The sequence below is a fragment of the Lagopus leucura genome, unplaced genomic scaffold (assembly GCF_019238085.1).
Source record: "Lagopus leucura isolate 7727_CA_CO unplaced genomic scaffold, USGS_WTPT01 Super-Scaffold_100157, whole genome shotgun sequence".
Classification (NCBI taxonomy): domain Eukaryota; kingdom Metazoa; phylum Chordata; class Aves; order Galliformes; family Phasianidae; genus Lagopus; species Lagopus leucura.
The window spans coordinates 44,589,330-44,613,386 of NW_024962334.1; the positions used below are offsets into that span (position 1 = coordinate 44,589,330).

Here is a 24,057-nt window from a genome sequence, read left to right on the forward strand (position 1 = left end):
GGCAAATGCAGGCTCACACTTATTCCTCCATCCAGTTCATATCAGTCAATGCTTACCTGCTTTTTATCAATGATTTAGATTCATCAAACAAAAAAAACCAAAACAGTACATTTGTCACAACCAGATATTTCTACTTTAATCATGCTTATTACCTGATTACTACTGCAATAATTTCTCGTTTCCCTCAGCCAGTGAGGTAAGAGAGAGGTCCTATTTCAAAGAGAAGTATTTCTTTTCAAGCATGTATGATAGCAAACATTTGAGACAAAATACTTCAGAATACTTCAAGCTGCTAAGTGGCATCTTTGTGTTTGCAGAAATAGCACTATTTGGGACATCAGTATTCTAACCAAGCTCTAGTCAGCCCCTCCCAAGCACGGGACATTCTTTGCTTTTCATTTTGTGTTAAAAAGGGCAGAATGTTAATTGTCGTGCTGTTTGATCACTAACACCTCATGCTAGTAATACCGAGTCAGTCTCCATCTATATTCTACAGAAATGAGCTAAGGAATTAATGGTGCCTGCAAAGCCTTGATTGGAGAAGGCTTCTTTGATATCCCAGACTCAAGACTCTATCAGAGCTGCAGAGTGAGACAGAAATACCCCCAGAGATCAGAGGTTGAGCAAAGAGGGGCCGCCTTTTCTCCACTTGTATTTCTTGTTGAGAGGTTAACTGGCGATCTGGATTTTCACTTTGCTTGTTTACTTCCTTTGAAGTTTATGCTTTCAGAATCACTTAACTCTTGTGCCACTGGAACACAACTTTTCTTCTCAAACAAAGCAACAGTGTTGTAGGGCAGTGTTCTCACATGGGACAGGTTCTTCTTTTCTGGTGTTAGATCAAAAGAGGTTTCGTAAACCCGTCCTGTTTCTCAACCCGGTCGGTGACAGAACTCACTGGGATCATCCCATACAGAAATATTTAGGTAGGGCTTTCCACCAGAAATGCAAAATCACTCTCCACGTTCAGTTTGTATGCCTTTGGGGTAATAGGATTTCAACACTCTGTGCTGTAATTGCAGTGAAGATTTGCTATAAATGCACAGGGTTTATTTCAACATCTTTCCTGGTGCTGAATGTGCTTCTGTGCTCCTTTCTTTTTTTAAGACTAAATTTCACTGTTGCTCCAATTATGTTATCCGTTCAACCCGCTGAAGATCCCCAACAGGGACTGCTGATCAGTAATAATTAACTCTGTGAAGTAATTAATGTTATAGCTTCTGGTACGTGTGAGGATACAGATTCAGTTCAAAGGCTAGGAATTACCTATGAAATGTAAAAGCAATACATAGTTAATCTGTATTCCATGCCAACAGACTCCTCGTTAGGACTACTGATTGATTCCTATTCTGATGGCATTGGGATGAAGGAAAAAACCTTTCTGGCTTGAGTGGCAAAGTCTGTTAGGGCTATTGTAAAAAGAAGCCACTAGAGTCATCTTTAATGTCACTATACAATAACAGAAAGACATAGAGAACAGACACAACTTGCCCCATACTTTCAAACGTGCTGCAGGATTGCTGTATCTCAATTCATTTAGGGCCCTGTAGATTAGGGACAGAGTACTGAGCTGCCACAAGTCAGGATTCAACTGGGGAGGATAAAAGTCAGAATGCTGAGTGCATTTTTAGTGCCAGGCATTGTAGGTATTTTATTACTGTGATCTAAACATGTTGTAATTTCTGCGTTGTCACTATCTTCATTTATACATACTACACTGGAATGACTACAGCATCTAATATCTCAAAAGCCTTCTGAGACTAGAGCAAATCTTATTGCATTTCTTCCAGGTACAGGAAGAAAAAAGTTGAATCCAGCATTTTGTATGAGACATCCCCCTCCTTACTAGTTTGTTTGGTGCTGGAACACAGATTCCTTAGAATAAATGGTAGAAACTACACTACCTGCACAGCTGCCCTGTTTACTCCAAGGTCTTTGAGGAAAGGAGGACTCTACATCAGAACCAGGACCAAAACTCTACACTGGGACTGACTCTGTTCTCTCATCACACCATGGGCACTCAGATATCCTACAGTCATGCTTTCCACCATGCAGTTAGCAGAACCAGGATGGGATCCGAACCTCAGCCCCCATGATCCCAGCCTTTCCAGTATTGTAGACCACTGGTATCAGTTATCACACTTGAGCAGAAAACAAGTGGGAACTCAACTTACAGCAAGCAGCAGATTAAACCCTTTTTTTTTCTGATATTTTTTTGTCTCTTTCCACTTCATAAACCAGACTAAATTAAGCCAAAAATAAGCAGTAAGTTTTTAAAATTAACTTTGCACAGACTGCTACAGAATAAGCATATCTATGACATACATTTAGAAAAAAAATCTAAATTGCTCATTGACAGCTCATCAGGAGAAGAGATGTTTGACTACTTGAGCTGGATACAACTGTAATTGTAAGCAGCACTAGGAACGGTGGGAAAATTACCATTTGTAGTTTACTCTTGCATTCAAAATGGGTTTGTCTTGATTTGCATTTAGATGGGAATTCCTTCTTGTTGCTCTTCAATCCATTAGGTTTTATAAGGTAAGTCATTTTTTTTTTCCTTTTGAAGTACTTCGAAGGGCATTCTGTTTTACTGCTGAACCATGAGCTGAACAGGTGGCACCCAGGCATAGATCAGTCTCAGCAGTGCTGCTGCCTTCAGTGATCAGAAGAGAATGATGGAGAACGGTCAGGCAGAGCTTGGAGATGGGCAGCCTTGAATTTAACTGAAAACACCTATTTCTTACTGGAGAACAGATATGTTTGTGGCAGTGCTTAAGCCCATTCCCAGCACAATCAAATAACGGTCCTTTACTGTCATATTCAGAAAGTTCTCCCAAAGTCCAAGCAAAGACATCCTTGCTCAAGGCTCAGTAGAGAATTCCTTATTCCATAACCAGTGGATCCAGATAATAGTTTGTCACTTTCCTTCTTGCAGGAACGTATTACATTTTGGAACCTGTGATTGTTTTTCCCTTTGGTCCTCTTCTTTTGAGGAGGTTTTCAATTCTTTCTTTACACATCATTATTTCTCAACTCCTATGTCACTGTTGTTGCTTTTCTTTTGATTCTCTACGTTTATTCTTGAGTTCAATGCCCAAAGCTGAATCCAATTCTCTAGCTGATCAACAAATGCGTAGAACAGACTTCCATGCCTTACCCATAAAACTTTAAGAGATAGTGTGATTTTTTCCCCATGAATTTGACATTGCTGTCTGACATGTTTCATTCTTTAGTCATTTCTTTGCATGACTGTTGAAAGCCAGTCTTTTCTCATTTTATTTTTGGTTATTCTCACTTACGTATAGCTCTGAACTTACCCATACCAATGTGCATCCTGCTTTTCAAAGCATTTCAGGAATTCTCTAGATTATCTGAGTTGTAAGTCTAGCCATAAAGGCACAGCTTCTTTTAGTACTGGATCACGTGAAAATGTGGTTATTCATTATTCCTGCATTGAGTCACCAGTGAAAACATTGAACAATAATAGAGAGAACACAGCCTTCCATGCAATCCTCTGTTAAACGCTCCCAGTTAGATAAAGAAATGTTACAGCCTTCCTTGTGAGTATGGCTCTGACCTTTAGCAGCAGTTTCATCTGGACTCTCTGCTTTGCTTAGGAGAGTGTCATGCGAGATAGTGTCAATAGTCTCATTAACTCACACTGCATCTGCCTACCACAAGGCTTCTAACTCGTTATTAAGGTGAGTGAGATTGACTTGTCGTTGTTCATACATGCTGGCTGTAACTGGTGATCTTCCCTCCCTCTAATAACTTAAAATCAGTGTGTTTTTTTCTCCCATCCATTTTGGAATCGAAGTTCTAGTGACTAGTTTACAGTTTCTTGGCTCCCTCCACCCACCTTCCCTTAGAGGCAGATACTCCAAGCAGAATGAAGCTGACTAACTGGAGATATAGAGATCTAGTCAGTGCAGCAATTGGAGCCCAACACAAATCATGTGTACTGAGCTCTTGTCTAAAAGAGGTCGTACGAATGATGGCCTACAAAGGACCGTTTCTCCACTGGTTGCAGTAGCAGCAGCCTAGGGTCACTCATCCACTAGGAAAAGCTACTCTGCGTGTGTCCAAGCTCAGGTGAGAGGAAACAGGCTCAACCAGCCACTCTGATCTGATGACTGCCACTGATAGATCCCTATCCCGGTGGATGCATTCCTACCAAGAACTCCAAACCTCTTCTGTCACATCAGCCTTTTTGTACCTTTTTCCACTGTATTAGCCTTGCTTTTCTTTGCCTCCACAAAGATTGCTGGCACTTCTTAATTAAGCTTCTCTACCAGTGTTATGTCACGTGTCCTCGCTTTTTGGGCCTACAAAATCTGAAACATGGCAAAGAAAAAATGCTTTCAGGCAATTTTGACTTTGCATAAATTTTTCTTCTAGATTGATACGAAGTTTATTTTCCTTAGTGATATTTAGCATACAAAGTAGATACTCACTGCAATGCAAACAGTTCAGATGGGTTACCTGACACACTCTGGTACCAAACATTCAAATACTAATGTAGACAAATCCCTAGGATATAGTTAATAGAAACCTCCTGTGGCAGCAGAGCAGCCATAACAAACAGATACTGAAATGTTACAGCATGTAGTATCATCTTGGTGGGAATTACAGCTGCTTTGAAAGACAGACATTCCCTACCTTCACCTGGTAATCCTTTTGTAAAACAGCAAGTAGAGTTTGTAGAGGGAGGTATTACTCAGGATTGCCAAAAACGTCTGCTGGTTTGTATACTGCTGTAGCAATTCACAGTCAACAACACCGTTCTCACCGTTGATCTGAGTGAATATTAAAGCAGGCTGTTTCCAGAGGCATGGTCCCACTGCCACTGCTGCCCTTGGCATTTCTTGTGCCAGCGCTGCTGCACGCAGAGCTGGATCAGGAACTGATCTGGATAAAGCCCAGTCTTTTCTCTTGGTCTGTTTGCTTTTCAGCTGCATCAGTTTCCTGTTCTGACTCATTGTGTTGCCTACGAGTACAAAAAGAACTAGAATGCAAAGCAATGAGCAGAATGAACACCATTAACAGCAGCTTGTTTTAGGATTGGTTCAAATGAATTGTAAAATTGAGGCAGAATAGGGGTGGAATTTCAGCCTTTATTTCTCAATTAACTTCACAATTAGTTGGTTTTTTTTTTTTTGAGCAACATGGATGTAACAGCATGAAGTTTACATTGCAAATCCCTGTTCACAGAATTGTAGGGGTTGGAAGGGACCTCCAGAGATCATCGAGTCCAACCCCCCTGCCAAAGCAGGTTCCCTACAGTAGGTAGCACAGGTAGGCATCCAGGCAGGTCTTGAACATCTCCAGAGAAGGAGACTCCACCACCTCCCTGGGCAGCCTGTTCCAGTGCTCCGTCACCTCGCTGTAAAGAAGTTCTTGCGCATGTTTGTGCGGAACTTCCTATGCTGCAGTTTCCAGCCGTTTCCCCTTGTCCTGTCTCCACTCACCACTGTTCTATATTTAATCACCACCTTTAAGTTATCTTGAGTTTCTCATAAAACTCATTATCTGGATGTAGTTTCAGCCACTGTAAAGCCCTGATCTTGCATTAAGCTCTGAGGTTCCCAGTGCAGTGGGGCTCACTGTATCACATGAGCTTACCTGGCTTACTATAAACATATCCCTGTTTCACAGCAGTGAAATGCACCGCGCACCTTTCAAGACTCAGTTCACTTCCACCTACAAATAACCTTGGAATTGTATTTCCTCGTGTCTGGTGCTTGGGAGATGATAATGTGGAGGAAATACCTGTCATTTTAAACAAGAAACAAAACCAGAACAGTGATTTCCAAACAGGCATCATCTTATTCCTCTCTTGTGTTCAGCAAAACTCATCAATGTCAAGGCAAATGGCATGGAATATAATCATTTAGAGCCTCTAAAAATAGCTCCCAGAGATCATTAAAAGTTTCCAAAACACTCAAAACAGACTAAAAATGCTACAGATTAATAGGAAGTGCCTTCAGACCTTCTGTGAGCGGTCAGATAGGATACGGACTGAAATTCTGGATGTCTTTTAAAAGCATAACTACAAGGGCTGCTCCGAAAGTAACGCCTCCTCTTTTATGATACTGGCCTATGATCTCAGAGGTGAACTTGGTGGGATGGCAGTAGAGATTGAGCCTTTCTGCCAATATTCCATTTTGTTGCTGTGCGACAGACGGCAGCAGAGGGGCAGCCTGACAGAATGGTGTTTGATACGGGAGTGCCTGCGAAGCAAAGGGATGTCACTGAATTCCTCCATGCAGAAAAAAATGGCAGCCATTGGCATTCATTGATGGGTATGGAGACCAAGCAGGAGATGTGAGCACAGTGAGGCGCTGGGTGATGTGAATACAAGCCGTGTTCTGGATGGCCATGCAGATTTGTACGAGTGCAGCATGGGGGCTCTTGCTCATCACTAGCAAAAAAAGCATAGCTAATGGTGCTGCCTATGTTTAAAAATAGTGTTTTGCAGCTGAGAATTTGCTCTATCAAACAGTGTTACTGTGCTCTTTGTATCGGTTGCAGTTTGCCACGGAAATAAATAGGAGGAATTACTTTCAGAGTGACCTGAGTAGAAGCGAAATGCTTTAGGATTTTATTTCCAAAGGGTCTCTATGGCAAAGAGTGGGATATTGCCACTTTCCCAGCCTGTCCACTGAATATCCTTAGAGAGAAGCAGACCAGGTCGGCACTATCGTTAAAATTCTAACTGACGAAATACCCCCAAACGTTCGGTTCGGTTTTAACGAGTGACCTTCAGCACAACAACGCTCCCCACACCGTCTCTGGCGGACTCCCGCCCCTCGCACACTGACGGCCGGGCTGGGCGCCGCCTCCTTCTCGTAGCTGCGAACAGAGGGCGGCGCGCGGGACGGCGGCTGCCCCCGCTCGGGGAGCGCCCGCCGGGGGAACCCCCTGCCCCCCCCCCCAGTGGCGCGGTGGTGCCGCCCGCCTGCCCGCAGGTGAGCGCGCGGGGCCGTACCACCGCCGCCCCGCGGGGGGAACCGAGGGCTGTCCTCCCCCCCCCGCCCGCTCTCGCACCGCCCTCACCCGGCGCAGCCGGCCGCGCGTCCCAGCCGCGGGATGGGCTGCGGGATGCGACTGGCCAAGAGGAGCGCTCAGATCGGTGTTGCGGCCAAACCTCCCTCTCCTTCGCCTCGCCCTCCCCGCCGCGCTTCGCAGTGGTAGTTCCCTTCCCCTCTCGCCGCTGCCCGGCGGCTCCGACTGCAGCAAAACGGAACGTACCATTCCCCCACGGGAGGGGAAGCGGGGCGCGGGGGAGACGCGGCCGAGAGCCGCGGCTGGCAGCGCGGCCCTACGGGCAGCCCCCGCTTCCCCCGCGCGTCCGAACGCCGCTGCTTGCGCGCGGAGCCGCGCCGGCGCCTTCGGACGGCTCTGCCGGTGGGAGGCCGGCGGTCGCGGGGTTAATGGTCCGCCGAGGGGAGAAGGGAGGGAGGTGGGGAAAGGAAGGGCGAGTCCCGGTTCCTCCCCCTGGGTGTGTGTGTAAGAGCGGCGCGCAGCGAGCCGGGCGTGTGCGGGAGGCCGAGGGGCAGCCGTGCCCCGCTCGCTCTCGCCGCCGCCGCTCCCCGATGCCGCCGCGGGGCCGCTGAGTCGGCGCCTGGATGCTCATCACGTCCCCTTCTCCTCTCTTCCCTCCCGCAGGCGGCGGCATCGGCTCCGGCTCCCTCTCAGCTCCCGGCCGCCTCCGAAGGGATGCTGGAGAAACTCGAGCTCGAAGATGAAGGTAAAAAAAAAACAAGAAAAAAAAAAACAAAAAAACCGCGAGCGGCGGACGGCCGGGGTGGTGGGGGAGGAGGGAAGGGGCGAACGCCGCCGAGCGGTCCGCGGGGCCGCAGCCTTTTGTCCCCGGGGCGGCACGCGTGCGGCGGGGCCGGGCCGGGGCGGCGGGGCTGTTCCAGCCCGGAGAGCTCCGTAGCGACGGGCCGGCCGCCTTCACCTGCGGCCCCGGCGCCGCTTTAGGGAGTGCAGCCTCCCCGCCGTGCCCCATCTCCGCGATACCAAATATAGGCGCTGCCAGCCGTGGCCCAGCTCGGTGAAGCTGCGCGCCGGCTCTTCCTGCTGCTCCTGGCTGCGGATCCCGGCCGGAGCGCTGCCCGCCTTCCCCTTCTCATCGCATCCAGCGAAGCGTCGAGTGTCCCCAGCTTTCGTCTTTCGGCGAGCTCGGAGCCCGTCTGAACGCTCAGAGCTGCGAGGCGGCCCGAACTTGATAGGAATGCGTTCTCCTCTAGCTGTTGACTGCCGTTACGGAATGTAGGACGAATATTTAAGGAAAACTTTGAAAATAGTAGGCTGAGTCACGCTGTAGAGGTAAATAGCCGGGCTGCTATGCTAATAAGCCGCCTTGGTGGTTAGCAGCGTTGTGGAGAGGTAACACCTCGATCCTGGACTTCCTGTGCATGGAGGAAGGAAACTCCTGGCAGTTGAATTCTATGAGAGTTTGGGGATTTTTCCTCCTTTTTCTTTTCTTTAGGAGTCGTTGCAAAGTTGGATCTGTAATGAAATACTGAGTCCTGAGTGTGATTCAGAGTGAGCATTTGTTGCTAACCTGTAGCTCCCTTGTGGCACTGATCGCATACTTGCAGCTGGACTTTCCTTTTGTGCTTAGAAATAACTCAAGTTACTGATTTTATTTTTCAATGTGTATTTTTAACCTGGTTACCGTAAATAGTGGCTCTTAAAAGCTGCTGACTCACTAACAGTTAAACCATGGTAAGCCCTTCAGATGTCTGCATGTCTGCAAAACATGTCAGGCAGGAAGAAATAACCGAAAAAAAACAAAGTTTTGAAACACTTTTACCTCTTCAACATAAGCATGTGTTACTGCGAGGGATGGGGTCAGGTGGGTGTCCGTACATCTCTGAGAACAGTGAGGTAACGTGAGGGAGTTTGGTGGCTGCTGCTGACTTGCTTTGAGAATTCAGTTGGCTTCCAAAGAAAGGCTTTGTCTGGGGGCATTTGAGGTGGGGGAGCGAGAGATGTTGGGGATCTGTGAAAAGGCAGTGCCTGATGGCACCCTGTGTCCACTTCAGATAGTGTGGGAACTTGGAAAGGTAGCTGTCAGCTGGCGTCAGTACAGGCCTCATTCTGTGCCTGGAGAGGGAATGGAAGGCAAGATGTATGTGGAACTGAACTGTGCAGGATGGCTCTACACGAGGAGGCCTGAAGAAGAAGAGTCGCAGCGCATTGAGATGCAGGCGGAAATGCAGCGGCTTACTTGCAGTGCGTGTTATGACCTAAATTTTTGTACTAGTTGCTGCAGCTTGTGCTAATGTTGGGGGTGGGGGAGTACAGTGGCATCTGATAGTGATAATTTCTTCTTGCTGGATGACAAGTAGTGCTCAGAAGTTGAGAAACAGCTTTGAAATCTTGATAAGATTTAATTAAGTGTATGCAACCACAGTTTGATCTTTTGTCCAACTCCCGGTGAACTTTCTCCAGCAATACCTACATTGAAAGGTGGACTAGAAACATGGAACTTGTTTTGCCTTTGCTTTTGAGTATTTCCTCTTTCCAGTTTGTGTCAGTTGATCATTATCTCGTGTATCAAATTATGCTATAGCTCTCTTGAAACATAGAGGTTAATTAAAAAAAAAAAAAAAGCTGCAAAGTGAGGCTCAATCTGTTCACTGAATGCCATCCAGTATGCTGGGAATGGATTCCTGCTTGTCATTCCCCTTGGAGGTTACACAAATGAGGATGTGAAAGTACAGAAGGCATCCATTTAATTTGGATTCTAATTAAGAGAGTTACATTGGAAAAAGTGATACAGGGAAGATTTATAGCATAAGTTGTAATGTAAGGAAATGTGGAGTCCAACGTGATGAAATGGCTTCTAAATAAAGGGGGATTTTTTCTCTCCTCCACATTTCATACCTAATTAATTGGGCAGTGCTACACATGATGCTTTTGTCCCTGAAATCAGTGCTGATCGTTGTCTTTTTCTTTGTGTGTAAAGCATGTTTGGTTAATGTATGTGACAGGACTCCATGGGATCACTGTGACTTACTGGCTGAACACTACCTTGCTTATTATCAGTATTGGCTAAATAATAATACTTCTCTTATGGGATGTAGAAGAGCGAATTTCCATCTCTGAGATGGTGGTTAACAGAGCAGCTGCATTACAGCTGAGATGGGACAGGTGCTGAGGAGAAGGACAAGATAGGCTAATGAATGTTTGACTTATTTGGAACTCCATGAAGGGCTTTTTCCCCAAAATAACTTGTGTAAGAAGCCCAGAGTACCTTTGAACTGGAAAAATCTTTCTGTTCAAATATAAAACTTCACTAATGCATGAGATGCTCTGAACTCATTCTGCTCAGTGTTCCTTGGATGGGGGTGACCTACCTGTGTTTCTCAAGAGGTATTGAAGTTATCTGTGGGAGGCAGTGGAGTTTCTTCTTGTAGCCTGGAATAGGTTAGTGCTGCGAGACCTTTCATGAGTCTGTTACCCATGCTGTGGGTTTGCTTGTTCTGGGCCAGTGCTTAGTTGCTAAAATAAGCAACTCTTGATGTTCAAAGGGAACCTCCTGTTTTGCAGTTCACGTTCATTGCCTCCTGTCCTGGCACCAAGCTTAGCTCCATCTTCTTCAGATCTTCCTTTCAGGTTCTGCTGAGCCTCCTTGTCTCTGGGCTGAGCAGTCCCTGCTCTCTTGGCTCTCCTCAGAGAAGCTCCAGTTCCTCCATCACCTCTGTGGCCCTTCTTCTGACTCTCCAGTATGTCCACATCTCTTGTATTTGAGGGGCCCAGAACACCTTACTCCAGGTGTATCCTTCTCTCTACTCAGGGTTGGTAAGGACACACCTCCTTGTGCTGCTGCTGTTACTTTGCCTAATGCAGCCCAGGATGATGTTGGCTTTCCTGGTGGCAAGGGCACATGGCTGGCTCGTGTTCTGCTGATGTCTGCCAGAACCTCAGGCCCTTTGCTGTCCAGCAGCTTTCCAGCTGGGTATCTCCCAGCTTGTCCTCATACCTGGGGTTGTTTCTCCCTAGGTGCAACACTTTGCACATCTCCATGTTCTCGTTTTTCTTCTCCAGCAGCTGCTGATAAAGCAGAACTTAGCAGATGCCAGAAAAATGCATGATTAACTCAGTGAGTCTTTACAAAGACAGAAGTTTATTGTGTGGCCCTGTTGTACGTGTGCTTAATTCCTAGTCTGGAAAAAAGAATTCTGCAAACTGCAGGCAGCAGTCCTAGCTTCAGTGTCGTGGAACTGTGTGCTCATTCTTGAATGCTCTCTCCCTTGCACAAAGTAGCACTTAGTTGTTTGATGAGCAGTTTGTGTTAGAGTGAGAGGAATTGCTCATAGTGATGCCCTGGAGTTCATCTCACTTTCTTCATCTCTTGTGTCATGTGCTTGTTACTGGCTATCTCATGAAGTAAACTTTCACCACTAATTGCATCCCCTCTCAACTAATTGTTGTGTCTGGAGTCATTCCTTCCCCACTCTGCAGATTTTCTGGGGATTGGTTCCTTGCTGAGCCCTTCCAATCTGCCAGCCTCCCACTGGCAAGCGTGTATCTGAACCAAGGTATGACAGTATGTCACTGTGTGCCAAAAACAGTTGCAAGAAGTTGGTAAGAAAATGCACATGAGTGTGCATGCTAGATTTTGTTTGAGAATCAGAATCTGGTTAGCAAATCAGTTTAGGAAATACTAAAGATAATTACTCCGCAGCTTTATGGTATTTAGTATTACTATTTCATATTACTAGCAAAATACCAGAGATGCTGTGTTCTTTTGCAGCTGTGATTTGCTTCTAATAAATGATAATCATGTGGTTGTTAGAGCTGTTGTTGCTGAGAGCTGAGAAATGGTATTTTGCTTGTGAGCTGTGCTATACAATACTGGGGTACGTAGTGATAATGTTAGGGGGTGTTGTGCATCGCGTCCTTCACAGCCTGTTACACCAATGGGTGGGCATAACAAGAAATTATTATGTAGAGAGGATAATTGGGATTAATGGACTCTATATGGTCCTAAATGAGAATCATTTTCTACTTCTGCGTTAGAATTCATTTGTGTTATAATATCTAAGGCATAACAGCAAGTGAGGAGGGAGAAAATTTGTGTTATTTGGTGCCTTTTTTCCTCTGGATGTCTGATTTGATGTAATACTGAATACTTGCATCTGTTCCTACTGAATTTACTCAGCTTTTTTTTTTTTTTTTTTTTTTTTTGTCACTTTGCAGCAAAGAATTGGAGAGGATTTTGAGCTTTCCTGTGACAAATCTGTCAAGAGGGGTTACAGAATGAACTTTTGAATATTCCAGAGAAGTTAGCTTCAGTAGTTCATGCAGGAAGTTACGATCAAGTGCTGTGCTGTGCTAGGCAACCTCGTGTCCTTTGTCTGCCACTTTGCTGTGTAGTGACAGCATAGAAGTATTCCCAAAGAAATATTCATCTTCAGAGTTCAAGGATGGAAATTCTACTTCTTTTTTTTTACCTATAATTTTATGCATGAAGCCTCACTTGGAAAAGCATAAAATAAACTTTTGGGAGTTTTGTTGTCTTAGACGAGGATCTTTCACCTTGTGCAAGTACTGTATGTACTTGTACTGTATTCTATCAGCCCAGTGCTCGCCAGCTCATCTAGACAGAATTCTTTCTGCTCCTATAAAAGATGCAGCTCTGATTGTACTGGTTAGTTTCACAGTGAGGAAAGCCCCACTTAGAGGTGAGTAGGAAATAACCAATTCATAGCAGCATGTGAAGTCGTAACCAGTCTTTGTCAGGAAACAAACATGTCAAGTGCTATTACCTTTGCGAAAGATGTTTGAGTACAGCAGAAGATGCAGCCTTGTTATACAGAAGATGCTTTTAAAACCTCTGCTTCTGGCCTTGAGAGTAGAGGAGAAAAAGCTTGCATAAAAATTGAGCTTGCCAAAACACTTATTTTTTTCCCCTCATCCATTCCTGGAAACAGTGGAACTGTTCTGTCTGGGACTTCCTAGAAACAGTGGTAGAAAAAAGGCCTATCGTGGCAGCAGTGAGTCCTTATAATTATTTAGCCAAGATGCAAGCAGCTGAGAACAGAACTTTATAGGAAGTGTTGGAGCTTATTTGTCTTGGTATTATTGCACCTGCACGATGTGCAGGGATGATCTTCCTAGTGAATGCCACGATTAGCTGCCAGCAGGTTGGTAAACTGCTGCTATGTGTAAGGTCCAAGACTTTGAACAGCATAATCTCCACTTCCTTCCAGGTGTCCTGAGAACACCCTAGCATGTTGATTTGCAGATGCTGAGTTGGCAGTTGGCTACTTCAGTAAGTAATGGTAGAAATAGCAGATATGACATATCAGTGTTGCCTTAGAGATGACTACAAGATGTTGTCTCTTGCTTGCTTGGGCATGCAGCAGTGTGGTGGTGCAGGGTGACTGTTGCCTTTTCCTTCATAAACATCTCAGGAGGTGGTCTGAAATACCTGAATCTGTGAAGGGCTGACAGCATAGGTGAAATCATGTTGTTGTGTTGATAGTCCAGTAACCTCAGCTGCTAAATTTGATTTTCGTGGTCAAGTCAGTGCTCTTGGAAAACTTAGTGCCTTTGGGCAAAGCTGGGTATTGAATGAATGGGACTTGATTTAAACTGAAATAATGCCAGTGTGGTAGGAGGGACAGTGGAATATCTGCATGAATTGGCTCAGTGTAATTATGCTGAATAATCCTTCTGCTTCTGCTTTCGAATCACCTGCAGCAGGTATGACTGCCTATTTAAGATAGGATTGTCTATAAAGCACACTGTGTTTTGGGTACCTTGAGGCTGGATGTTCACCAGTATTTGTTTGTTTGTGGGGCTTGACTTTAAGTGAGGTTGCTCAAAGCAGCAGAAGTTGTGTTAGGACCTTGCTGCAAGCTATTTACATCTACTGCACTGATCTGAATGCTTCCAGAACTTAGCAGGGTGTTGGGAAGTAGGAAAGTCCAAAATATGCACTATTTCCAGAGGAAATACAGCACTTGAGGTACTGTTTTTCTTAGCAGCTCTTACTCCTTCAAACAAAGCATGCCTGTCTGCACTGAGGCTGTTGGGCTATAGATGCATGCAGTGTTGGGCTTTAGTGGGGCCCTGCTTGAAGTATAAAGACTAACAAAGGACAGGTAGGGAGGTTAGGAGAAGATCTGCCCGTGGAGGAGTTACACCAGTGTGTGATATTAACGTATTGTCCAGTCAATGGAGTACAAACAGAACTATGTTAGAGCAGAGCTGAATTTGGCATTTGGCATCTAGTCTAGTTTGGCATCAAGACAGAGCTTTAGGAAGCCTAAATAACTCCATCCTTTAAGGAGTCGCTCACGTCTGACGCGTTTCTGACCGTGGTGTGGTTATTCTCATGGTAGTTCTGACTGCTGTTCAGATCAGCCTGACTTGTTTTTTTAGATGCTGTAGCAGAGATTAGATGGCAATCCTCAATTTTGCCTTAAGGCAGCTTTCCGACACTTATTACAGTTTTTTTCAGAGGCGTGTTTGCTTTTATTTGTTTTTGGACAAGATTACTGTGCTTTTCTCTGTGATTTAGTTCAGATATTGAGTATTTTTAATGATAATAAACAACCATTTGAACAAAAAGCTTTGCAACGTATGGCCGTCACTTGAGCTCAGAGAAAGATCAGCTTTGGGTCTCTTTGCAGTAATATGTGATGAAGAGAACAATCAGTACAACGTCTGAATCAGGTTCCAGAAAGCTTCCTTGAGTGTGCCATATTGATGTGTGTTGGATCTTCAGTTCTCTGCATAGCTCCAATCTGTACGTGCTGTTAGGTGAGTTTCTGAAGTGATGTGCTGAAGCCAGAAGACTTCATAAACTATTGAAGTGTGCATGCAGATTGTTAAATCGGAAGATACAGCAATAATAGCTATTTAGAAAAGGTAGAAAAGAATTCAGAAAAGGTTGTTGTGTATAGGGAGGGAATGAGAAGAAATGTGTAAGGGGAAACTACCGAGAAATGAGAATCTTAGTGCTGAATGACTCAAAGCTTCAAGCTAGGGTCTTGCCAGTAGTGGGTCTTGTCAGTCATCATTCTAGATTTGGGACCAGCAGTCAAAAAGCTAAGGTGGGAAATACCTGAAGTGCTTCCTTTCAACACATTCTATTAGACCTGACAAAGCTGTTTCTGTAGCAGATATGGCCTGAAGTCCTTAGGCTTTGCACATGGAAGTTTTCTTTTCTTCCTTTAAAGCATTTTATGCTTTCAGTTTACATGGTTAGTCTTTAGTGAAAGGTCTCCTGCAGATTAGATCGTAGCTGTACTCAGTAAGAATATATAGTTGTCTCTTGTGAGGGTGATGGATGCATTTTGAAGATGTTTATCTTGTGGACAATGCTTTGGTTAAGTTGTGACCTTTAACTCTTAACAGTAAATGGGTGTCTCTGTCCTAAAGTGCCTGCAGACTGTGTGTAGTAGGATTAGTGCTTGCTTTAAAGAAACTGCCATGAAGTTAAGGTGGTTGGTTTTTTTTGTTTTTTTGTTGTTTTTAACCAGTCTTCCTGTATAGATAGCATTTCTCAGGATACAGGCTGCTTTATTCCTCCATCTATCATCTATCCATGCCTTGAACCTGGCTTGAATTCTGCTCTCCAGCGTTATGTTTCCTGATGTTAACATTCAGAGGCTTAATACCATCTTTGGTTTCTTGGGTTGTAGCTGGCATCTCTCAATCACAAGGAGTGCGTTTGCATTCCAAACTGGCAATGCCTAAAATTAGATCCTTGTTTGGGATGCTCAGGGAAAAACCATACTACCTGTTGTCAAGGAAAGAAATGAATTATGAGGCTGTAGGCTGATGTTGCTGCCTCTGTTCACAGAAGCGCAGTGATTTGGCATTAATTGAGGTACAAACCTGACCTTGGCCTTAGTGATACTGGGCTATTCCAGAGATGCACAGTTAAACTTGAGGTGGCTCACAAACAATGCAGCTTTTGCTTGTAAACGAGTAAGTTTCTCTGCCTGCCTGGACAAGAAGCTTCAGAGCTGCTATGATTAGCTCCGGAATGTGAAGTTTCTTAAGCTGCTTGTTGCTTTCTGTCTGCCTCAGATCTCACATTATTTGCTTATGCAGCCTGCCAGCAGAGAGCAGCGGGATAAAGGAAGTGTTGACTGCTTGCTTGGACATCCTTCACTCCAAAGCTCAGAAACAGAACTCAGTGCAGGGTTTTGAAGTGAGTGATAACAGCAAGGTAGGCTGAAACCAAGCTCTGTATCTTGCATTTTTTTCAGGCAGTTATTTGCATGACTTTTCTCTTAAATATCTTAGCTCTTACTAGGTTTGGAGAAGCAGAGATACTTAAGCCTCAGAACCAGAAAAGCGAAGCTGTCTCAGGGACTGATAACCCTTCTGTTCTGCACTAAGGCAGCTGCTGATATTTGTCTCATTCTATGTTTAGGATCTTAGGAAGAGGGGACTATACAAAATCCCAGGGTTGCTTTGTTCTGTTTAACCAGCTTCTGGAGTTAATGGTTCTGTGACAGCTGCAGTGAGTTTCTGTTTGTTTTTGTTTGGTTTGTTCTGGTTAAGCACACGGTGCCTTTTCCCTACTTACAGTTCATGTATGAAATGAATAGCAGTAGGACAGTTCTTTCTGAGTGGATCTGTTATTTGGTCACTTACCTGAATCGTGCTCATCTGACCAAGCACTTTTTTTTTTGAGTTCTGGTATTCTTTGAAAGATACCATTAACTCTAAGCCATTTGTGAATTCATTTTGAAGATAAACTTTAAATTCTGGTCTCCATTTCTAAATCTTCTTGCAAACTCCTGGAAGCATCTCCTAGTTCTGTTTCTGAGATTGCTAATTAGAACCTTGAATTAAAGGAAACCTTGATCCTCTGAGTCTTTTTGCAATGTTTTCCCTGTGAATCATCAAACTATTGGTAAAAGCCCTTTGTTACTAACTTAGAGACTAAAGTAGTATAGCAACTAGTTCTTTTGTTAGGGTTTCTCCTGTCTACATATGTGATAACCTTGTCTCTGCATTGAGCAGCCCCTTGTGATAAGGGGAGACAGCATCTGAATTACCTTAGTGATCTGGAGTGATGCAGGAGTTGCACAAACTAGAGTTGGGAATGGTTTTAAACTGAGACAGGGGAGGTTTAGGTTGGATATTAGGAGGAAGTTTTTCACTCAGAGGGAGGTGATGTACTGGAACAGGTTGCCCAAGGAGGCTGTGGATGCCCCATCCCTGCAGGCATTCAAGGCCAGGCTGGATGTGGCTCTGGGCAGCCTGGTCTGCTGGTTGGTGACCTGCACACAGCAGGGGGTTGGAACTGGATGAGCATCGTGGTCCTTTTCAACCCAGGCCATTCTGGAATTTAAAAGGCAGGTTGATGTGCCAAAAGGAGTAGATGCAGGAAATCCTAATTCTTTTTCATGTGCCTTAAGAGAATTCTTCATCTGAAGATGTGGAAAGCTTGCTATTCTACATGTAGTTCTTAACCTGTCCATGTACCTATTCTTTTCCTCTTGTTTCATCTATTTCCAGAACCTCCATTTGTGGGATGACCTATGCTAAGAGGGCACAATTTAGGCTTTCTAATAGTGCCTGTGCATGCTCCTGCTTTCTCAAATCCTCCTCTTGTCAGAAGTTCTGTATTCTCATTGCAATAAGGAATTCATCTTGAATCACTGGAACTGCTGATACTGATCTGTAGATGCACTTCCTATCACGTTGTATCTGGGTGTCTTACATCTGTGAACTTAATGTGATCTTTCCTTAGCTGCCAGCTCATGCATTCTTTTACACTGGGATGGGAAGCATCCAATCTGCAGCTTGTGTGTCGTGTAGCCTGTGGCTGCATGAATAATGCTGCTCTGGAAGTTTGCTGTGTGGTCTGCCAGGGTATCTTCTGTTTCTCTGCAGCTTTCAAAAAGAAAACACTTGTTTCTTTCTTTGCATCCTCTTCTTCAGTTTCTTTGTGTATGAAATCCTTTTGGCTTGTCATGGAACAATCCATTGCTTTCTGCATATCAGACTAAATCACTTCTACAGACACAGCTAGTCCTTTGCTAGCCTTTCTTGCTCTGTTAGCAGCAAAGCTGTTCCAAGCCTGTTCTAAAAATGTAGTGATTTATCTCCTGCCACTTACAATAGGCATCTTTGTAATCATCTCTTTCCACCTTTTCCATTCTTTGTTACCACTGGGTTTTAACACTCACGTCCTCAGTCAGATGATCTTTTGGCAGTGTTTGGTTGTTGTGGGTTTTGTTTTGGTTTTATTCTGAGAATAGCTTCCTCATGAACGAACATAAATCAAATGATGCAGTCCAACACCACTTCTTGTTCTGTGCTTCTCATTCTTATGTGAAGTCAGTATTCTTTTCCTGCTGAGTGTGACATTGATTCTGCTTCTGGTGTCTTGTTTCTTGTCTGCTGTTTTCAGGGCTCCTGGCTCTGGAGCAGTCAGCTCAGCAGACTGAAGCCATGCCCTCTTACTGCTTTGTTCTGTTACAAAATCCATTTGTTGTGCACGAACCAGTTGCTGTTTTCACTGTGAGACATATTGTTCTTACACAGATTACTGTAAACTTCTGTTAACCAAGTATCTAATTACCTTAGCTGGTTAAGGAATGGGAGGATGAGTTTGTTAACACCTTTTAGTAAAGCTTATCAGCTTAATTGTATCGATAAACTTCACCTAATGGTGAAGAGCAGGGCTGCTCCAGGGAGTGCTCCTCCAGCTGTAGAGATGTGGTTGAAAGATGAAAGGAAACAGTTTGCATGGGACACAATGCCCTCCTTTCAGATGCTCCCTGAAACCACGTGTTAAACTTGGTGTGACTGGATACCAATGCAGAAATAAAGAGCATAATATATCTATAACGTAGGTGTTTGGTTTTGTTTTAAGATGTTATGTTGTATTGTTGAAGCTGGAAGACACGTGTGGCCTAGGATCTCATTGTTGGGCAAATCAGACGTGATGGACCACAGGAAGAGGCACCCTATAGTTTGCAGTAAACACCTCTGAGAAACTTCCTGTAGGTTTCTATGTGACAGCATTTGGAGGCTTTTCAGTATGTGCTGACCATATGTGTTACTGCACGTTCCTGTTCTCCATCTGCGGGCACTTCTTCTCCAAGGCATTCCAAAGAGAAGAATTCTGAGGGGGAAGCTGCAGGAGGAAAGTGTGGTGATAAAAGTGGTGATAAAGGTGTGAGTAGAGTTGAAGGTATCTGTACAGAAGACCTGAAGAATGGCTTTAGGAATGCTGTGGAAGTTTCCCTTTCATATATGGGTATTCAGGTGCTAGCTCTATGTTCTCCCTCTAAATAGAGGGTTAAACTTAGCACCGGGTTCCACTGCAATCTCTGAGTCAGTGTTGCTCAATAGTTTATCCATGTTTTTCTAAATAACACCCTTTACCAAACAAACAAACACATCTGATGTTGTAGTGGAGTGGGAAAGAAGAAGGGAATAAAAATTACTCGCACTTAAGTACCTGTGGTTGGGGAGTATGTTTGGGAAAAATACATGGATGGATCATTTATGCTTTAAAGGGTCTTTACCTGTAAGAATAGCTGAAACGATGGTACGGAGATACTTGAACTTAAAAGAAGCTTTATGGCAGGGCTCAATCAGTTGACCTCAGGTGCTTTAATTTTCCAAAAGTCTGTCTCTTTTCAGGTGGCTTCTACTTCTGCTCTGCTTATCAGGAGTTGTAGAAGGGAGGGTTGGGGATTTGGGCTTTTCTGCCTTTGCCTGTGACTCCTGGGGAAGGAGTGCACATGGACAGTGTCCACCTGAAGATTTATGAGAAAGTTATCTTGCAAGAAATAGGCTTTCATGTGGAAGCACCAAGATGGAAATGTGTGATCAATCATAGTGCACGCTTTTCCCAATCCCTGCTCTAGTTTGAGATGGCTCCTGCTGGGAATCTGCTGTCTGTGAGCAAGGAACGTTCAGATAATGAACTGTAGGAAGCTGCTGTTTGGCTGGAGGCAGCATCCTGACTGGTGCTATAAGCATAAGCTGAGTTCCAACAGATGTATTTCCCCAAGGCTTCTCTCCAAGTGCCTTTGCTGTGCCAGGGTAACTGTAATTGTCTGGTGCCATTCCATCTTCACACTTAATGCAGGAGTTGTTACAGAATCAGCATGAGAGGCATACGTCAGCCATCTGACCGAAGAAGGAGGAAAATTGAAAGGGACGGCAAAGACAGTCTGTGCTTGGCACTGCTACAATTTAGTTCAGCTTCCAAGGAGAAGCACTTAAGATCTTGTTCTCAAAATTACTGTAGCACGTAGTCCTTCTGTGGTGTGGTGCAACTTGGGGCATCCATTACTGTAATGGCACTTCTGCTAACGAGGCTCCTTATGCAAATCTAATTCTGGATACCTCAGTCACATCAGGCAGGAGCAGAGATTCTGTATGGCCTCTTGTACATGTAGTATGCATCACTGTGCTATCTACTTCTGAGCATAGCACTGATTTGTGGTGAAAGGGAAGAATAGCCAGCATATGCACATAGTGCTGCTTGTTGGGCACATGGTCTTCCATGCAGAGAAGATGTGATGTTTTAAGTCTAAGTAGGAAAGCATTTGTTCTCGTCTGTCTGAAGGGAGTACTGCTTTGCAGATATGGGATAAGGCTGCAGTAGCTTAACAGCTGCAAAGAATGAGCATTTAACAAAAAGCAAATTAAGCCAGACCTAGAAGATAAACAGGTAATAGATTAGAAATATCTTAATGGAGATTAGGGTATCTGTATTTGATTATTTGCATTTGCAGCGTGATGGTGGTTGTATATAAACAAACTGTAAGTCTGTCCTCTTGAAGGTTAGAGGAACTGTAAGAAGGCTGTGCCCGGGCTGCCTGTGCTGTGCAGGAAGGATGGGTGTGGAAGTGAGCTCACAAGGTGTACCAGATCTTCAGCTTGAGACCTTCTCTCCTTTGAGCAGCTGCACAGGCTGATAGCTCACATCCAGTGTGTGTAAAAAGAATTGACCTAAGGCAGCTGTAAGTAATCTCAGCTAGCTGAAGTGTTTGGAAGGTCTTGGAATATATTTTCCAGTAGACACTTGATGGACCAATTTAGAACATATGAGGTGGATCTGTGCTACTTATGTTCTGTGTGTTGGTAGCTAACACAGCAGGGCATTATACTCTACTATAGTATAAGGGTCTTCTGTAGAAGTAAACCTCAGTTCTAGCTGGACAATTGGATCCTTGTTGAGATTCTGGTTCCCTAGCTATTTCTGAGTCTTAAACACAACATTCACACATAGCTGCTGTGTGTGTCTCAAGACTTCTGACTAACCATTCCTCCTCAGTGAGGGAACTGATTTCTTTGTGGTGCCTGAAGTGATTTGCCTAATTCAGATGTCTGAACTGGAAGGCAAAACGGGAAGGCAGGGTGTGTGGCACTGGGCAGGTGCTGCTAAGTGGGTGATGGTGATGTGAGGTCTGGTTGACAGCATGTATTTGGAGAGTAGGAGTGTGTGCTATATGAGAGGAGTTTTTATAGGCAGATCCTTACCATGCTGCTCCATGCAGAGTTCTTAATGTTGCTGCCATTAGCAGCCTCAACTGTTTGAGCCTGGCAGCGTGTCACTACAAATCTAAGCGCAATTACTGCACTTGCTATAGGAATATATTACATTTGCATAACTGTTGGTTTAATTGTATTGAGCAAAGATGTGCTCTGCTTAAGATTTTCTTCAACTAAAAATAGCTGATCACTTTGCAGTTCATCAATTTTCTGATGTCTTCCTATGCTTGTTACTACCTGCACTGTGCTTATTTGCCTAGAAAGTAACGTTGTTAAGACAACAGGATCTGTAGGAAGTCGAGCTTCGGAATGAGAACAGAATTTCCCTGGGCACCTGCGCCTATGGCCATTTCTGGGTACACAGTGAAAGTTGTGGAGAGCCTCTGTTTCAGTCAGCATGGGAAGGACTTGGTCTGCAGTGGGTTTCACAACTGCTGGAGCCTTGCTTGCCACAGCAGTTAGAAGGTATATAATGAAAGAAACAGGAGACTAGAAGTTGCAGAAGGGAGTTTGCTGCTATGTAGAACTGCTGACTGTTGCAGCTCTTGTGGTGCTACAGAAAGGCATGGTAGTGGACTGTCTATCTGATGGTTACTGATCATGTTAGTACCCAGTCTTACTTGCTTACCACTCCAAGCCTGGTTCTCATTGTGTACAATCCCGTGGGAAAAGACCTGAAAGTAAATAAGGACTGTAAGAGTTGCATTTGTGACTGTAGGGCAAACCTTGTCAAACTCAGCCTTGTTCAACATCATTTGCTGAATCCAACAAACGAGTTTCTTCTGCTTCCTCACAGTTAAATTCTTCTGTATTCCTCTGGAAGTGCTTTTTCGTACTGTTTGGGTTTCAGCTGGGAATGGACTCTTTCCCCACCCCTGCCAAGAGTAGTGGAAGCTGGAGATGAAGAGCTTGGTTAGTATGTAGAAGAGACCATCTGTGTATTAGAGCAGCTGCTTAAGGGGGAGGTTCAGCTTTGATTCTATAGAACTGGATTCAAGAAACTGTGCTGAGCTACTCTGGCAGTATTTTCTTTAACAGTAGATAATTATGTTTGAGCAAATACATCAAACAAGGAGTTTTGGAGCTGATTGCTTCCTAATGCAAAGTTCCTTGGTTAGTAGTTATTTCCAGTTTGTGGGGTTTTTTCACTCTGAAAAAGCATAGTGTATGCCCAAGTTCTTCCTGCACATTTATTACAGGGCTTAAAGGCTGTCTGGTAGAGATGTTAACTTTGTCTGACTTCTGGGTACCTGCTGTGAATAACGGAGGGCTGAATTGCTTTGAGAGCATAATTAATAATAACGCAGTTAACAACATACTGCAGCAAGTGTAGAGATTGCATGTGTATACATCTAAACTCAGACAAAGGCAAAGCTGATTTAAGTTTATATAGGCTGGATGCTGACTCCTGGCTACAGACATACACGTTTAACAGGGGAAAAAAGCAATCAGACCAAATGGATCCTGACTTCATGACTGATGGTGTGATGTTTGTGATGTGGTTTGTAAGGTAGTTTGGGTAGAGCGATGTGATTGTGCAACCTGCCTGCTGCCTCTTCAAGAGATAGAGGGCTCCAAAAAGTAGGCTGGACAGAAATGAAATCACAGCCTTTCTAATATAAGGAGCTTGAATTAGTTAAGCCTGACACTATTTTAATTTCAAACTGGCTTTGTCTGTACGTAATTGCAATTCAAGTACTCAGTATGCATATTCAGTATTTATTAAAAACCAAATGCCTGAATTGTAACTGCTCTATACTGAAATCCCTTCTCAGCAAGGGGGAAAAATGCACTTTGTGCTGTTTAATTTGCAAGGAAAGATGAACAAAATGCAAAGTGCAGAACTATGAACTGTCTGTCTAGATTGGAAAGTGTGAATTTGAGTTTTGCTTGAGGGATGTCCTTCTGCAATGGTGTTGAGTTGATTTGGCATGCTTTTAACTTCTTTTTTTTGAGGTTCTTTAAATAAAACAAAATGTTTTTACTTACAGCACTTGAAGAATCGGAAAGTGACATTTATGTGCGATTCATGAGGTCACACAAGTGTTATGACATTGTTCCAACAAGCTCTAAGCTTGTTGTTTTCGACACTACGCTACAAGTGAGTATTCTTCTTTCAGTCTGCCTTTCCTTGCAGTTCACTTTTTGAAATGGGGGTGTGTTTCCTGAGTGTTAAATGAAGTATTGTCTCCTATAATGCTGTACTTTGAATATGAGAACCCCATGTTGTTTCAGCCATGTCTTTCACATTGTGGTGGTGGAGGATCTTGGAGGGTGGAGGGGAGGGGGGGTATTCTAGCTGAACAGAGTGAGAAGATATAATTGGCAATTGTAATCACTGATGAGATTCTGAAAACCCCAAATTTATATTCTTCATATCTGTCAATTTGTGGAAAGATATCTTACATAGAGCTCCACGTCCAATAATTAAATTTCCAGGTGCTCTGAGCCTGTTCCTGCTATATTGTTGAGATAAGTTAGGACTAAAATGGGTGGCTTAATGATGCAAATTACTGCATTCTCCAGAAAATTTTTGTTTTCAGC

At 44.0% G+C, this 24,057-nt stretch overlaps 1 protein-coding gene across 4 annotated transcripts in view; it reads left to right on the forward strand.

Moving 5' to 3' along the window:
- Positions 1–24,057, forward strand: part of PRKAG2 (protein kinase AMP-activated non-catalytic subunit gamma 2) — a 187,225-nt gene that overhangs the window by 136,979 nt on the left and 26,189 nt on the right. For all 4 annotated transcript variants that reach the window (XM_042888104.1, XM_042888106.1, XM_042888105.1 and 1 more), the window contains 2 exons: positions 7,672–7,753; positions 23,505–23,614. In XM_042888104.1, coding sequence (XP_042744038.1) covers positions 7,672–7,753; positions 23,505–23,614 — 192 coding nt within the window. The remainder of the gene's footprint in view (positions 1–7,671; positions 7,754–23,504; positions 23,615–24,057) is intronic.